The sequence below is a fragment of the Pterocles gutturalis genome, unplaced genomic scaffold, assembly GCF_000699245.1.
Source record: "Pterocles gutturalis isolate BGI_N339 unplaced genomic scaffold, ASM69924v1 scaffold4772, whole genome shotgun sequence".
In the NCBI taxonomy this organism is placed as follows: Eukaryota; Metazoa; Chordata; class Aves; order Pterocliformes; family Pteroclidae; genus Pterocles; species Pterocles gutturalis.
The window spans coordinates 9392-26453 of record NW_010107760.1 but is presented as its reverse complement, the minus strand read 5'-3'; the positions used below and the strand labels follow the sequence as shown (position 1 = coordinate 26453).

Here is a 17062-nt window from a genome sequence, read left to right as displayed (position 1 = left end):
GTTTGTTTTTGGTTTTTTCTATTGTTTTGAATGCAGACATAGGGACAGTGGTCAAAATGTGCAGCTTTAAATCATCTTGTAGCTATCTTAGTACTGGGCGTGTCCATTTCTTCTAAACATTTCTGAAATCACTCTTCGACCTGAATCAAGGAACTGATTCTGAGTTCTTAACAAATGTCACACCCGGAATCAAAGCAAGTCTCTTGTCATTAAGTGATCCTAGAAAATTAACTGATGATTATAAACGGCTTTTTTTTCAGGTTAATATCTTCTGTAGCAGAGCACAAACGTGCAGTTAGGCCTACGCGCAGAGTCCAGTCCTCAAGAAACCCCCTGAAAATGCTGGCAGCAAGAGAAGATATTCTTCATGAATATACTGAACAAAGACTGAATGTTGCCTTCATGGAGTCAAAGCGAATGAAAGTAGAAAAAAGTAAGCTAACAGGATGATTTGTACAAGACACTGTCTTGCAATTTTAATTATAAACAAAACAAACCCCAACACAAAAACCACAACTGAAGGGATGGAGCATGCTCTCTGAGAGGCAATACGTTGACTGAGGTGTAAATTAGACTGTCTAGAAGGTCCGGAGAGAAGAGCATGTGTGACTCCCTCAGGGAAAGCTACCTATGGCTGCCTCCTGTGCGTAGGTTTAATTATTTATTTATAACACAGTCACCTTGTGCATAGAGAGAGTGTGCCACTGCACCTGCAGGGTGGGGACAGGAGATCAAGGAAAACATGTCTAGTGTTATGTTATGCTGAGGGGGAGAGCTAGCAAGAACAGGTATACTTTTGTTCAGGTACACTGGCCTCAATTTTGGGTCCTAGTTTTCTCTGAGAAATTAGCCTTCTTGACTCTGAAAGATTAATGTACATAAAAGACTAGTGCTCTGTGGCAGGGCTTTGCGTTTCACTTATGAAGTTGCTTTCTCCTGACAACCAGATGGGCAGCAGAAGACATTATTGTAAATTTATTCAAAGGTTTGTAAAGCCACTTTTATGATCATTTTGCATACAGGTTTTCCTTATTACATTTGAATAGTGATCATCTTTAAACATTGCCTGTATTGATGAAAACACTAATTATATGTGTAATCCTTTGTTGCCATGTGATGAGAAGTGTTTCCCCGAGTTATAAATTCATGAAGTGCTTTGTCATTGGTTGAGAAATAAGGAAAAGTAGCCAAGAATTTGGCTTTAAGTTTACAGTAAAACATGACTAAGACTTTGAAATATAAATGGCTGTTGCATCACACTGGCTGAGACAAATGTGAAGGGAATGTCCGTTAATTAGCCTTGGCTACTCTGCTGTCTTTTATCATTAATCAGTTATAAGGCATGGAAGATCTGCACAGTACTTCACAAAATATTGGGTAAGACATATTTCCTAGCAAAGTTGGCATTTCTGACAAATTACATAATTCTGATGCTGACAGTTAACTCTTGGATGATATCTAGAAACTTAGGTACTACTAAACCCACAAAGCGTTCGGGCTAGCAGTTAATCTGAGTTCAACCTCATTTTGCTTTTGCTGTTGCTATTGAGAAGGAGAAAAACTGGAAATAATGGGGGAAAAAATCTTAATGCAACAACCATTTTTTTTTAATAATTTTGTCCCTTTTTTTTTTTGTGTCTCTGTGTGTGTTTTTTTTCTCCAACTTCATTTTTATGTACAAGTGTCTACAAACTCCAATTTCTCAGAAGTAGCACTTGCTGGCTTGGCAAGCAAAGAGAACTTCAGCAATGTTAGCCTGCGGAGTGTTAATCTAACAGAGCAAAACTCAAACAACAGTGCTGTGCCATACAAGAAGCTAATGCTGCTGCAAATTAAAGGTATGCTGGAACTGCTTTTACTTGCCGTACATAATAGGCTGATTGTAACACAGGTTTGATTGCTGACACAGTTGGATGCTTAGCTTGTTCTAGATCTCCAACTCGAGATTTATGTCCGAAACCTAAAAGGTTAAATGAGAACTGTGTTACAAATGCAAAACCTTACAAATAGATGAGCACTGTGGACATTGGTGTGTGTTTTCCAAGGAGAAAACAGAATGTTTCAAGAGTTCTAGCCAACTCCTGTGGAAATTTTTGAACTGACCTGTTCTTCCAGTCCTCATTGTAACTTGGAAGTGACATGACAGTGTTCTTGCTCCACATCCCCTTATAGTGCATAGTCATGTATCTGATTCAGCAAAATAATAGCTACTTTTTTGGCAAAGTAATATTCTTAAACCTTTTTGCTGCCTATGTAACCCATGCCATATCTTCACTTAAGCAAATGTATTGATTCTGGAATTTGGCTGCTGTCTGCCATTTACTTAATTCATTTCTTTCCAGACGGGAACAAAGTTGTTAAAGCAAGACCAGGACATAATAGAAATATTACTTGATAGGAGGCGGGTTTTTTGTTTCATTTGAGTAAAACTTTTTTCCACAGTAGTGGTCTTTTAATTCTTCTTTAACAGTCTGTTTCCATATGTTTTGCAAAATGTGCTGGGACTGTTTGTATTTCACTCAAAAAAAAAATTAGATCTTGGCATTTGATAGCAGTAGTCAAAGGAATATAATTAGCTTTGTTTTCTCCTTAGGAAGAAGACATGTTCAAACAAGATTAGTTGAACCAAGGGCCTCGTCACTGAACAGTGGAGACTGTTTCCTGTTGTTAACTCCCCATTTGTGTTTCTTATGGGTAGGAGAGTTTGCAAATGTCATAGAAAAAGCAAAGGTTGGTACTAGTTGGGTTTTTTATTATTTATTTTTAGAACTGTCACAGTATATGTCTCTTTGTTGTAATTGAGCCTTGGTGCCAGTTGTCTCAAAAAGTGACATGTAACTGATAGTCAGTGACAGGTAGATATGCAGGATTCCTGTAAATATATTTTAGCCCGTGCACTGACTGAAAGCTGACATAGGAGTGTGTAGGTTGTGAAGCTGCAAGAGAAAAGAGGATATCCTCAGGAAACAGATTTGCACTCAAACAAAAAGTAGTCTGAATTGCAGGATGTCCTTTTTATTCCTATGTTCATTAAGATCGTCTTGTTTTAAGGCAAATGAAAGAATGAATGTATTTGTGTAACATTTTCTCTAGTGTCTGTTTATTTAGTGCCACAAATAATAACCATTTCTCCTGCTATTTGCTCTGTTATATCCTATCTACTTTTGCCTTCTCCCTGAACAAGATATGCACAAGTTTTGTAAAGACTTAAGCAATACTGTTCTGATAACTGTTAATCTCTTAGGCTTCAGAACTTGCAACTTTAATTCAGACAAAGAGGGAACTTGGCTGTAGAGCTTCTTATATACAGACTATAGAAGAAGGAATAAATACCCATACTCATGCAGCCAAAGACTTCTGGAAACTCCTTGGTGGACAGACAAATTACCAGTGTAAGCATTCTTGCAGTTACAGTATCTGATGTTTTATCACAGTAAAATAGTTGAGTTGGTTCTCTCTAGTAAAGATAGTTGGATGTTAAATTTTTTTTATTGTTTTTGACAATCTTTTCCTTAAGCTGCTGGAAGTCCTGAAGAAGATGAAATGTATGAAGCTGCAATAATAGAAACAAATTGCATTTACCGCCTCGTAGAAGATAAACTCATTCCTGAGGATGACTACTGGGGAAAGGTGCCAAAATGTACCCTGCTACAACCAAAAGAGGTATCGTACCACTTACTGCTCCTGTGGTAAGTACAGGAACATAACAGCTGATAATGACTTTCAGTAACTGGAAATGCTCAATGGAGAGACTTACTGAAAACTGGGTCCTCTATGTTTCTGAAAAACTTCTGGACACTTTGCTGTCTAGAGCAAATTAGGTTATGCTATCTTTAAAGTGAAATCCTATTTTAGGAAGTGTAAATCTTTTTGTCAACAGTGGTTCACTCCAAAGTCATGAAGTGAAAAATGGATAGCACTTCAGAAAAACAAAACAAAATAAAAACCTTGTTTTCCCTTTCAAGCATTTTTATTTCTATCCTTAGCAGACTTTACCCTTTCAAACAACCATTTAATCCATCTAAGTAGGAAGGAGAGCAGATTTCCAAAATAAAGACACAATGCATTTTCTTGAAAGTATTCAAGTTGTTGCCTGTTTGGTGAGCCAGTTACCCACGCTGTATGCTCTGTCAGGCTTCCCTGGCTGCAGGACGACGCATAGGTCTAAATGTGAGTGAAAGCTGCTGTAACTGGACAGCAATCAGTCCTGCAGGACTAGCAGACTAGAGAGCTGTTATTACTAAAAACCTGATTCTAGTCTGCTAGTGACTTAGCTACTACCTAAAGATACACCTCATAGTATTCCCCATACTTGCTTCCAGTCATCCTCAACAATTAGATGTCACAGTGCAAACCTGTGCCCTGGCATTACTTTTATTATAGTGCTAGTTGTTAGTGTCACTACAGAAACGCCGGTATTTGGAGAAGTTTATGTTCAACACGCTGTCAGCTTGCAGCACTAAGAAAATGGAGAATTGGGTTATCACCTAACCTAATGGTAGGTTGTTTTTTTGTTTGTTTGTTTTGGTTTTGTTTTTAGGTGCTGGTGTTTGATTTTGGCAGTGAAGTATATGTATGGCATGGAAAGGAAGTTACTTTAGCACAAAGAAAAGTGGCATTCCAGCTGGCAAAACACTTGTGGAATGGCACCTTTGACTACTCCAATTGTGACATAAATCCTCTGGACCCAGGGGAATGCAATCCTGTCATACCCAGGTATCAAAACTTGAGTTTAGTCTCATGGCAGAACGGTAGTTTTCTTGCCCTTATTTCAGTGTTTTAATTGTTTCTATTTCTTTTGTTCCCCTTGTACAGAAAGGGACAAGGACGCCCAGACTGGGCTGTGTTTGGCAGACTCACAGAACATAATGAGACCATACTGTTCAAAGAAAAATTTCTTGATTGGACAGAGCTGAAGAAACCCAATGAGAGGAATTCTAGTGAATCACTTCACCAGAAGGTGCATATAATAAGCATGCTAGGTATTTCAAACTAGATGACCTATCTGGGATGGAAGCCAGGGAAGCTTGTCCTCAAGGATCCAGAGTGCTTTCTTTATCTTGCAGGCTTCGACCTAGGGGTCAGAACATCACGACCTACAGTGAACCCACAGAGCTGCTTTATATTAGTGCCGAGCAGCTCAAGGAATATTGCCAAGGTGGCTTTGACAAGGCATCACATGATAACAAGATATTAAAGTACTGAAATATGCAGGAGTCAAACTGTTTGAAAGGAAATGTGGGGTAAGAAGAAAAAAGATATGCTCAAAGAAATATCTTCTGTGTTTTTTGACAGGAAGAATCCAGATCTGACTCTAAACCATATGATGTCATGCTAATGGTAGCAGTGCCCCAAACAACTGTAGGCACGGTGCTGGATGGAATGAATATTGGCCGGGGCTATGGACTTGTAGAAGGAGAAGATGGGAGGCAGTTTGAAATTATCACTGCATCTGTGGATGTCTGGCACATCCTGGAATTCGATTATAGTAGACTGCCTAAGCAAAGCATAGGGCAGTTCCATGAGGGAGACACATATGTGGTGAAGTGGAAGTACATGGTGAGCACCACAGGTTAGTGAACCATTCAATTTCATCGTGCTGAAACATGGACAAGTGCAACTAAAACTGCTGCTGTTAGTGATGAGATCCAGCCCTAGGCTTCCTTGGATGTTAAAACTCTTTTAAAGGTTATAAATGCTAATTTAGCCTTCCTAGGCCATTAAAAAGTAGAGCAATTTTTTTTTTTGTTAAAAAGAAAGCATTAAAAAAAAAAAAGCTGTAGTTATTTTTCATACATAAAGTGTAATACTGTCCATCGCTGCTTTTACCCAGCAGTGGTATCGTACATGTTCACAAGTCAGCTCATTAAGCCAGAATTATGCCCATAGCTTAACACCAAAATAGCTAGGCAACTGAACTAATGACAGTGGTCTGAATGTCTTGCAAGAGAGGTTGACTTAGCAACAAGGAAAGCCTTTGCTGGGTAATAGAGAACCATAACAAAGACAGGAAAAGCCCTTGCCAACTCATTGCCCTTGCTGTCCTTTTTGCTGTTTCTGGAAACCCTTTGCTATGGGTTTTAGTCTCAAGTGGAAAAGTTCAGCAGTGTTCTGACAAAGAGCCTGAGAGCAGCAGGTAAATGTTGAGAATCAGTCAGCTCAGTATGCTCTTTGGAACTTTCCCTTCTGGCACTAAACTAAGAATAAGTGGCTTTTGTGGTAAGTAAAATAGAAATAGTCTAAAAATGATTGCTCAAAATAGGAAAATCTTAAAATTTGTTGAAAGCAATATAACAGCTATACAGCTTCAGGCTTTTGCCCCAAAAATGTAGGTAGGTCTTATTCAGGATCATTGAGTTCAGATACTGGCAAATCCAAGAAAAATACAAAGGTCTGTAAGTTTTGGGAGAACTGGATAACACTGATACTGAACTGTAAACAGACTCTGATCCAAATGGATGAAAATATATTCCATCACTCCAAAACATAATAAATTTTTATGTAGGAGGCAGTACTTTTATGGGCTGAATGTACAGATAAGAGTAACAAGCATAAATTTAAGAAGTGACTCGTGGTTTGAGTATTCTCAACTTGAAAAAAACAGGATGCTTTCTCTGAAGTATTTCAGTTGGATGCTGTTCAGCAGTGCTGAAGTCAAGGCAGAAGTTTTTTTTTTTAAGAATCTGGTTTAAAGCTCTTGGGTTTGTTTTTTTTAAAAAAAAAAAAATCTTTGATTTAATTACATCTGTGTATTCAGTATTCACTGGAAAAGTAAAATATTCCGTAACTGGTTGTATTGTTGAACTTCATTTGCTGTAAATATCATTTGCTTATCGTAAAAACTAAATACCAATCCTTTAAATAAAAAGAGTTGCTGTTAAACCACTTTGCAGACCAACATGAAATACTGAGTTAATTTTTTAAAATAAATAAATAAATAGATCTTACCTAATCCTAACTTTTTAATGACTGCAAAATACTGCTTTGGTGTTCTTTTGTTCTGTAGTTTTCCTTTCTTAATATCACTTTACCAAGAAAGAGTTTTCTTTCATGCTTGTAGTTTTCTCAACTGTTGCTGTTTCCAGTATCGCTCAGCAGCCAGCTACTCTCCTGCTGCCAAAGAACAGTGTGTAATGTGGAAAATGAGCCATAATGCACTCTTCTGGTAACATGACTGGACATACCATTTCACATGCAAATTGGCTCAAGTGATGTCAGTTATTTTTTTTCCAGATAGTACCGGTTCTTTCTCCATCTCTTTCTCTGGCCAACACAGGCATCTCTGCCTGTGGGCTTATATCCACCCAATGAGACAATGCCAACTTTGCACGGGGACGTACTGGCTTGGAGACCTAATGTTCCTCCAATTGGACATTTTATCTTTCCTGTTCTGGACAGGATAGTGCTGAGCTGGCAGATGAGATTAAACCATGTGCTGTTTAAACCTATAGCCAGAGTACTTTCTTCACCATGTGCTTTCTGTTTTGCAGTTGGAAGCAGGCAAAAAGGAGAGCAACAAGTAAGGGCTGTTGGAAAAGAAAAATGTGTGTATTTCTTTTGGCAAGGAAGACACTCCACAGTGAGTGAGAAAGGGACATCAGCACTGATGACAGTAGAACTAGATGAAGAGAGAGGAGCACAGGTAAGCTTCCTGCAGACCCAGGTAGCAGACCTCATAAGACTTGCCTGCTCAAATAGCCACTAACAGTAAATGCAGATTATCTTTTTTGCCTCCTCTCCTTCTGTAAAGGTGTTCTTGCCAGTACAAATAGCCAGACCTCAAAATTACTTTTGGTTTTATTCTAACTTCCAGAGACACATAAGCTCCTTTATGGATTGTCATTCCCAAATCCTACTTCTAAAGATGATATTTCTGAGAATGGCTGAAAGGGAATGTCTTCTCTCCTCTCACTGCAGGAATAGGTGAAACACAGTTACACAAAACTGTGCCTTGACTTCAAGTACATGTTCAGATAACAGGACTGTCTTCCTAGTGCTAAAAACAGGAGAAGCGCTTTCTGCCACACCAAGGCATGAAAATACATTTAAAATTTTCAGTTTGTTTCCTCTGTAATTACATATTAGATTGCCGTGTTTTGCAGATATTCTAGCAACTACAGATTCAGCTAGTTTGAAGCTCAGAGGACAGCGGAGCTTGCTGTGTCTTTAGATGGAGTTGGGCTTTGCTGTGGCTTGACTGTTACCAGCATACAAGAGGGGAGGTTTAAAGTTAATTTCTGTACTTTGATAATGCTGTAATTAGTTTTTTTAACAGCAGCGTAGACACAACCAGTAAGACATGAGTTCATAGAAGAGATAATGTAAATACACTTGTTCCAGAGTGTGGGATTCTGTGAAACATAGCTGATTTAGCCATTGCTTATATCAGCTTCATGATCAAAATGCAATGTTTAATGAGCAAAGAATATATGTTGTCATATAAACCAGTTTTACAGCAAATTTTGAACCTACTTCAGTTCCTACATTATCTCTGTAATGGTTTTAAAGAACATCAGGCAAGATGGCCCAGTCCTGTAAAGAATTCAATTAATGGTTAGTTTAAACTAAGTTAAGTTAAAAGTTTATTTGGTACTCCTTATCCTCTGAAACTCTTGATTGTTGGATTCCAGCTAGAGGTTTCTTTTAATATTCAGGTCACATATGAAACCCATTGCATGCTGATATATGGTAATTTAAACAATAGTTAGCAGTTGTAGAGTAGAAGGGAAGCCATCTTCATGGGTAGCCATAACTATATGATTTTTTTAAATAATGCACAGAGTCTAGTTTTCCTGAGTCTGTATACTTCATTTTTTTTAATGAAAAGTGGTTCTTTCAATTTCCAGGTACAAGTGCTTCAAGGGAAAGAACCACCATGCTTCCTGCAGTGCTTCCAAGGAGGGATGATTGTGCATGCTGGAAGAAGGGAAGAGGAAGAAGAAAATGCACAAAGTAAATTACTGTTAGTTAAGAGCTTCTTCCCCAAAATCCTTTTTTATCTGGTGTGAAGGTCTTTGAATTCAGTCTCAACTACTATACTCTGTAGAGGGAAATGAATGCCATGGAAACCCATGAGACAGCTTTGCGATGCTTTATTTCAAGGTAGTTTGTTTCTTTGAGCATAGTGGATTTTGTCACCCTAGAGCAAGCTGACTTTATTGTACTGATATGCATATAAATTGTTCTGGTTGTTTTTTAATTAAGCAAAGTGCCCATTTGCTTTAAAATATGTTATTTTCTGCATAGTCTGGGCAAAAGAGTATTTTTATGAGCAGTTCTCCTGCTCCAAAGAGAACTCTAAGCTTTTTTTACCCATTCATTGCTTTTTGCAACATATTCATATTGAATTTCAATATGCAAGTGTAGTTTGGACATGTTCCAGTTCACATCTGAAAGCTACCTCCTGTGCCTAAGGTGTACAGGGGAAGAGGAGGTGAATAGAAAGACTACTGTATTTGTTTCTCCTTTTTCTCCTGTATGAAACAGAGCAGAAACTTGACTCTTCTGCCCTGTTAAGCTCTTCACCTCTTAATACTTCTACTCTTGTAGCAAGATTTCAGAAGACATATTTTCTGCAACAGGGTTTCTCAACTAGTGTTAACCCAACCTGATGCTTAGCTAGTTTATTCTGTGACAGTATAGGCATGTCATATGTGAAATTCATCCAGTTTGAGAACAGCTGTTCCAGAGCAGAGGTCTTGACTTTTCAATCCCATGTGACTGTATAATACTGCTGCACTGTTCCTGTCTGCTCCAGGTGACTGGAGGCTATATTGCGTGCGAGGAGAAGTTCCCAATGAAGGAAACTTACTTGAAGTAGCATGTCACTGCAGCAGCCTGCGTTCCCGGACATCCATGATTGTCCTCAATATAAATAAAGCTCTTATCTACCTGTGGCATGGCTGCAAAGCACAATCTCACACCAAGGATGTAGGAAGAACAGCAGCCAATAAAATAAAAGAACAGTGAGTGTCTGACCTATATTTTGGAGATGTTTATACAGGCTACCAATTTACTTAAAATAGTCTGCCTTGAAGAAAAGTTGAAATAAATAAAGCTGTCCTCCAAGTACAACTGCAGCATGTGCATGCTTGGTAAGGAGGAGGAATGATGCGTAGCTGATTCAGTGGAGTGGGGAAAACACATGTTCTGTAATCCCTTTCACTTAAGGTCAAATGCACTTATTCTTCCTACTGTACTAATTACAGTTGCAAAAACATAGCCTCTTTCCATTTGGAGGGAGATGCTCAAAATCTGGATAGCAAACTAAATCACAGTTGACAGGAGGATTAGAATCAAGCCTTGTGAATAAGGAAGAAGAAATTAATTTGGAAAAGCGTGCAAGGAGGACAGCAGTAGTTACAAAAACAGGCAGTGAGAATCCCTACTGAGAGCTCCTGAGAGCATCTCTTTCACTCTGGGAATGTGATCAGAAATGGTACGAGAATGGTTGCTGAAATTCCGTATCTTGTTTATTTAAAATTTTTGTCATCATTTTCAAAAAGCCTATGTTGACATGAAGTCTGCAACAAGCCTGCAGGGTGCTTTTGGGTTCTAATAATGCAAGTGGCTAGCAGGTTTGTGTTAGCTGTGTTTCAGGGCAGGAAAGCTGGGTTCACTGTCTTTCTTTGTGTTTTGTAGATGTCCTCTGGAGGCAGGACTGCACAGCAGCAGCAAGGTGACGATCCATGAATGTGATGAAGGGTCAGAGCCCTTGGGATTCTGGGACGCATTAGGAAGGAGAGATCGAAAGGCCTATGATTGCATGTTGCAAGGTAGACCTGCATTCCTGTATTTGGCACTCACATTTTACTTTAGTGCTCTATAGTATTGTGGGATTTAATGTAAAGCTTTTGAAAGACTTCTTCGTAGTTGAGATGATCCCTTCAGAGAGAGGCTTCCAAAAATCTACTGAGTTAAGTAATACTGTTCTAGAAGGAAAATGCTGGAAAACCAAGTGTTTCATTTTGTTCTCCCTCCCTTCTGCAGCCCCTCTGTATTCATGCAGCACAGAGCAACAGTTAACACTGTTACCAACTCATTTTGCTTCTCTTCTGAAGGGATTTAGGAGGCAGTTCTGCATGCATTCTTATCAGTCTTTGCTTTGAAACTGCCAACAAAGGTATCTGGGGAATTGGTTTAGAGAGTGGAAAATTTGTCAGCTAAAAAGTAAACTCTCAGATGGGCTTGCTTCACTTAAGCTGCAAAACAGCCAGTTATGAAATGGCTCATAGTAACTAGCCAGGATCAGATTCAAACTGATGGCAGCCAGCCTTTTAGCTCAGGTTCTTCACAGCTGTTGCTAGTCTTGCAAGACATCTGGTTGTCTTTCTCAATTTTTCAAAAAACAGAGAATTTGCAGTCACTCTAAAAGTTGGGGTTTTTGTTTTTATTTTTTACATTCATCTCTGGAATTTCCTATTGGAAATCTTCTTAATTTTTGTTTTTCAAAGATCCTGGAAAGTTTAATTTCACCCCCCGCCTGTTCAGCCTCAGTAGTTCATCAGGAGAATTCTCAGCAACTGAGTATGTTTACCCTTCAAGAGACCCTGCTGTCATCAATTCCATGCCATTCTTGCAAGAGGATCTTTACACTGCCCCACAGCCAGGTATATGCTTTAAAATACTTAAGTACCAAGAAATCAAATAACTGTATCCTGCACTGGGCATTGATTCAGTAAATGTGATTACTTTTAACTTGATTTATCACACAAAAATGTGAAAATGTGTGCATGTGACACTTTTACAGCATTAAGCAATAACAGTAATTTTTCTGTGATAAAGATGCTGAGAACTAATGAAATGTACATGTATCCCAAAAGCTTGCTATAAAAATACATTGTTTATATCAGAGAATCCAAGTTCAGCTGAGGTTCAGCTGGATGAATAACAAAAGGTATTGGTAAGCTTCTAAATGATCCTGTCCTGATGCTGACAAGCATGCAAGATGGGTTGTTTAGGGGATTCCGAGGACTAGTAAGTGGCTGATGATGGATTTGTTGTTTTTTGGCTGCATAGCACTGTTCCTTGTTGACAATCACCATGAAGTGTACCTGTGGCAAGGCTGGTGGCCTGTGGAAAACAAAATCGCTGGATCGGCTCGAATCAGGTGGGCTACAGACAGGAAATGCGCCATGGAGACAGTGCTCCAGTACTGCAAAGGTAACAGATTGCTGTTCCTGGTTGTTCTGAGTGTGTCATAACCTTTCCATGCCTTACTGTCCTGAGCTGAAAGGTACTTGGGTGCTCCCCCAATGTTATCAATAAACATCAGTGTATTTGAAGATACATTTTCCACTTTTCACAGCAAACCATTTGTCTACTCATAGCATTGTTCCCAAATTGCCAGGACACTCTGCTGACTCGATTCTCAGAAGAAAGGCTTTATTTCTCTTCTGTGCTATCATTGTGGAAGAATAGTTCAGACATCAGATCCCTAAAAGTGAATTCTGAGAATACAGACTCTTAGACCAGAATGCTTTCTGTCTAGCTCCTCTTAGATTTCATAAACTGCTGTGTATCAAAAGACTGAATGAAGATACTGTTTGCTGATGTAACTGGGTTTTGATTTAGTGAGGGAGGTGGAAAGACTTTGAAGATTGAGAACAAGTCTCACAGGGAAACAGATGGCCATTAGAAATGCTCATTTCTACAAGACAGGATGTATTGGGTTTGTGTGGTGGTGTTTTAGTAGTAGGTGTGGGGGCTACAGGGGTGGCTCCTGTGAGAAGCTGCTAGGAGCTTCCCCAGCTCCAAGTCAGACCCACCTCTGGCCAAGGCCTGAGGAATCAGCAACAGTGGTAACGCCCCTGTGATAACATATTTAAGAGGGGAGAAAAACCTTGCTGGGATCCTACAGCAGAGAGAAGTGGGATTGAGAGAAAAAACTGCACAGACACCATGGTCAGTGAAAGAAGGAAGGGGAGGAGGTGCACCAGAGCAGAGATTCCTCTGCAGCCTGTGGTGGGACAGCAGGCTGTCCCCCTGCCACCCATGGAGGGTAACGGTGGAGCAGATATCCACCTGCACTCATGGAGGACCCCAGGCTGGAGGAGGTGGCTGGGCCTGAAGGAGGCTGTGACTCCGTGGGAAGCCTGCGCTGGAGCAGTATGTTTGTGAGGGAAGGAGGAGTGCCGTGCTGGAGCAGTTAGTGAAGAACTGCAGCCCATGGGAAGGACTCACGTCAGAGAAGTTCATGGAGGACTGTCTCCCATGGGAGGGACCCAACGCTGGAGGAGGGGAAGAGTGTGAGGAGTCCTCCCCCTGAGGAGACAACGTGTGATGAACTGACCACAACCCCCATTTCCATCCCCCTGCACTGCTGCAAGGGAGGAGGCAGAGAAATCGAGAGTGATGTTGAGCCCAGGAAGAAGAGAAGGGTGGGGGATGGCATTTTTAAGATTTGGTTTTATTTCTCATTATCCTACTCTGATTTGATTAGTAACACATTAAATTGATTTTTTTTTTTCCCCCAAGTCGAGTCTGGTTTTGCCCGTTACCATAACTGGCAAGTGATCCCTCCCTGTCCTTGTCTCGAGCCAAGAGCCTTTCGTTGTATTTTCTTCTCACCCTCCTACTGCTGGGACGAGTGAGAGAGTGGCTGCGTGGTGCTGAGTTTGCCATCTGGGCCTAAACCATGACACAGAGTTATTGCTGCTCACTGTGCAGTGATTCCAGCTGCAATTGATGATCATGTAAGAGTACACCAACTAGATTATTTTCTGCACTGGTAGAGTCTCCTTGAGACACCATAATGCTTTCCTCTCACTTCATCTAAGGTTATGTGAGGCTGGAAACAGACCTTCTATCTTCTGATAGAGGATGAATAAAGGAAGGTCTGGGGTTACCCCCCCCCCGCCCCCGCCAGTTTTTGCAAGTTAGAAGGAGCAATAAGTGGCATTTCTTTGAAATAATTTCATACAACGTGCCTCACAGCATAAGTGAATGTCAGCATAGAGGAACAGAGCCTCATGCAATGAAGTGCCCAGAGTTGCTCTGCAGGCTAGTGAGAGAGATGGAAGTAAGATCCCAGTCTCAGTGTTCCTAGACCAGTGCTGTAATCTTCTGGTAATGAAAATCATGTTTTCTGGCCCTAGCAGAGATGAAATCAGATACACATGCTGAGGTTTGGATACTTTCTTGAACTTCATTGAATTTGATGATGGGGAAAAGGATTAATACTTTCTCCACTGGATTGAGTTTACTGCATCCGAGTTTAATGCACAGTGGAAAGCTCTTCAGTGACTCCTCAGGGGTCTGAAGTTTAGCATATCTATCATAGGACAAGTCTTTTTTTTTTTGCTGGGTGCCCACTTCTTTACCACTGGCCACGACTTTCCATCAGTTGTGGCTTTTATCCTCTTTGCCATGGGGTGGTTCTCAAGAGCTTTGGGCTGTGTGACTGGATAGATACAGAGCAAGTTTGTTACTGTTAAAGACCATGTCTGCTTGTGCTATTTCTATGCTAGAGCTGATGTGAACTTCTTTAGCAGTTTTTTTACTGTTCAAACTATGCTGTTGTGGTGGTCTATCACTTTCATTATCTGGGATTCTGTCAACCACTTCAAAATTTCATTGCGTCAAGCTGTCAGGGCCGACTAGCTTTTATGTGCTGTTAACTTATCAAGGTGGAGAAATTGAATTTCAGGAGATACCAATGCTGGTGCAATTATTTTGACTACCAGAATATAGTTGAGTGATCAGAAGCATTAAAATGCTTTTCTCTTCTTTTTCTCTCTCCATGTCTTTCCTCATCTTTGTCCCTCTCCCCTGTTTTTGTTTTTGTTTTTTTCCCTTTCCTGGCTTGCAGTGTTTAACTACATGATGGTATGAAAGAGATTGATTAGCAACTCTGGATATCCCTCAAATATACCTAGCAGTTCTCCTTGTGCATAAATCTTATTTAACTTCTCAAAATGTCTTGAAAGTTTTTCTGTGGTTTTATTTGCTAAATCAGCAGTCTGGAGAGCTGAGCTGCAGACCACTAGAAGAGGGAAGAAACTAGTTTGCCCTTCAGTGATTCTTAGTGAGGATATCGGCTTGTGCTGAGGACAGAGTGCATGCAATGAAAACGTTTTTCCGCTTACATACAAATTCATCTTGCCTATACTGGAATATTAGTAAATGCCATTCTCCTTTTATTTCTTGGCTGAATTACTGAGAGTGAACTGGCACAACTAGAGCAGATTCACACATTTTTTTAAATGCAGAGTTTTTAAGTGCTTGTTGAATTGTTCATGGTAGAATGAACAACTAAACCACAGTGAAAATATGTGGAAGAGAAGCTTAAATGAAGTATTCAAATGAAAAATCTCCTGTATAAGTTGTATATTTAAAGCACTCACATTCTAATATGTTTGATAGACTGCTCCACGGAGCTTTTATCTCTAGTATTCTGAGTTTCATGTGAACGTATTCTCTCTAATGAATTTGCTCCAAATTACAAATTACATTACAGCCAAACCTGTAATATTCAGGTTTTGCAAACCTAATGGAACAACGATGTCCAGTCAGGCTCTCTGCATTCAGCCCAGGTGTTGCATCAATTCCCTGGGGTGCTCCTTGGCAATGGTGAGGAGGGGGCTGTGGTCGTTTAGACCCTCCTGCCTGACAGCCCACATGCATCAAGTGCGAGTAGGGGCTACACTAGAAAACAGGGTCTTCTGATTACAGAAGAATTTATATGCTCTGGAGGAAGTCATAGTGCATGAAAGATGCTCTGAGATTGAATGTAGGGAATAGCAGAATTTTGCAAGAAGCAGTTTTTTTAGGGAAGCTACAGCCCTCTGAAGTGAGGTGGTGTCATGTTGCTCTGTTAGTTTCACTTTACAACATCTTCAGCTTTTCCATTGCCTGTTTGGAAGAAACATTTGATTAGACTGAGTTGTTTGAATCCAAGTAAGATGAAGGCACAGTATTTTTTTTTTAAATTATAGCTCCTCCCAGTCCCTGACTGCCTGTCTACCTCTTTCCAATAATATTTGGAGTTTATCAGTGCTTTTGAATACTTGTGGAATGAAATCATTAAACCAATAGGGCCTTTTTTCCCCAGTACTTGCTATAATGACTTTAACCACTTCATCTGATACAGCATCACTAGGGTTATGTCCATGTCCTATATAGTGTGCACACATACATGTTTTACAAAAGCACAACTGTCTTTGAAAATCATCCGTAATTACCATCCAGCTATTGCAATACCTCAGTTAACTTTCAGATCCCATACCTTTGAATTTGTAGTAACAAAATGGTTGTGTTAGACCTCAGTATCACAAGTTCAGAATAGTTTAGAAATTCTCACTTAAGCCTCCAAGCTTAAGCTTTATTTGCTGTTGGCAGGACACTTCTGCTGAGCATACCAGAAGGTTTCATCTACCTGAATTTGGCTAATTTCAGACCATCACACTCTGCTTACTCTGTTCTAGTTCTGTTTTTGTAAGATTAGAAATACATTGGGTTAGGAAGTAACTGGGGGGGGATTTTCAGCATACATGGTTTAATATTTGTGGTCAGACACAGTAAAAGGGAGATTTAAGAATACTAAAAAACATGTTAAAACATTTTAAAAATCCTGGTGAAATTCCTACGGCCTTAGATTACTTCAGCTTTTCAGGAAAGAATCAGTTAAAGATTATGCTAAGAAGGTAGCTTTGGATAGTGGGTGACATTGCAAAATGTGGTACTGTTTGTAATTTCTCTTTTTTTTTTTTTTTTTTTTTTTTTTTTTTTTGTATTTTGATTGTTTTCAGGAAAAAATGTAAAGAAGCCCCCAAAATCCTATCTAATTCATGCTGGCCTAGAGCCTCTGACCTTCACTAATATGTTCCCAAGTTGGGAACACAGGGAAGACATCGCAGAGATTACAGAAATGGTAAATCTTTTCATTGCACTGACTGTTTCCTGTTGCTAGTAATTGTGTCTTGTTTTGTCAGTAATGTTGCTTGTTTGTGCTGTTAAACCCCAAAATCTAGAGGATGAACTTACAAAGTACAGTTCAGAGTCTGCACGGGAAAAAAAAATAACAGCATAGCTAAATTCTGACTGGGAGTGTGGATATCAGAGG

At 39.7% G+C, this 17062-nt stretch overlaps 1 protein-coding gene across 1 annotated transcript in view; it reads left to right on the top strand.

Moving 5' to 3' along the window:
- Positions 1-17062, top strand: part of SVIL (supervillin) — a 105759-nt gene that overhangs the window by 86874 nt on the left and 1823 nt on the right. The window contains exons 24-38 of the mRNA XM_010088215.1: positions 261-433; positions 1683-1838; positions 2594-2730; positions 3245-3392; positions 3518-3663; positions 4541-4716; positions 4816-4960; positions 5296-5572; positions 7491-7642; positions 8847-8952; positions 9758-9965; positions 10642-10775; positions 11454-11609; positions 12019-12162; positions 16749-16870. Of these exons, the coding sequence (XP_010086517.1) occupies positions 261-433; positions 1683-1838; positions 2594-2730; positions 3245-3392; positions 3518-3663; positions 4541-4716; positions 4816-4960; positions 5296-5572; positions 7491-7642; positions 8847-8952; positions 9758-9965; positions 10642-10775; positions 11454-11609; positions 12019-12162; positions 16749-16870 (2380 nt within the window). The remainder of the gene's footprint in view (positions 1-260; positions 434-1682; positions 1839-2593; positions 2731-3244; positions 3393-3517; positions 3664-4540; positions 4717-4815; positions 4961-5295; positions 5573-7490; positions 7643-8846; positions 8953-9757; positions 9966-10641; positions 10776-11453; positions 11610-12018; positions 12163-16748; positions 16871-17062) is intronic.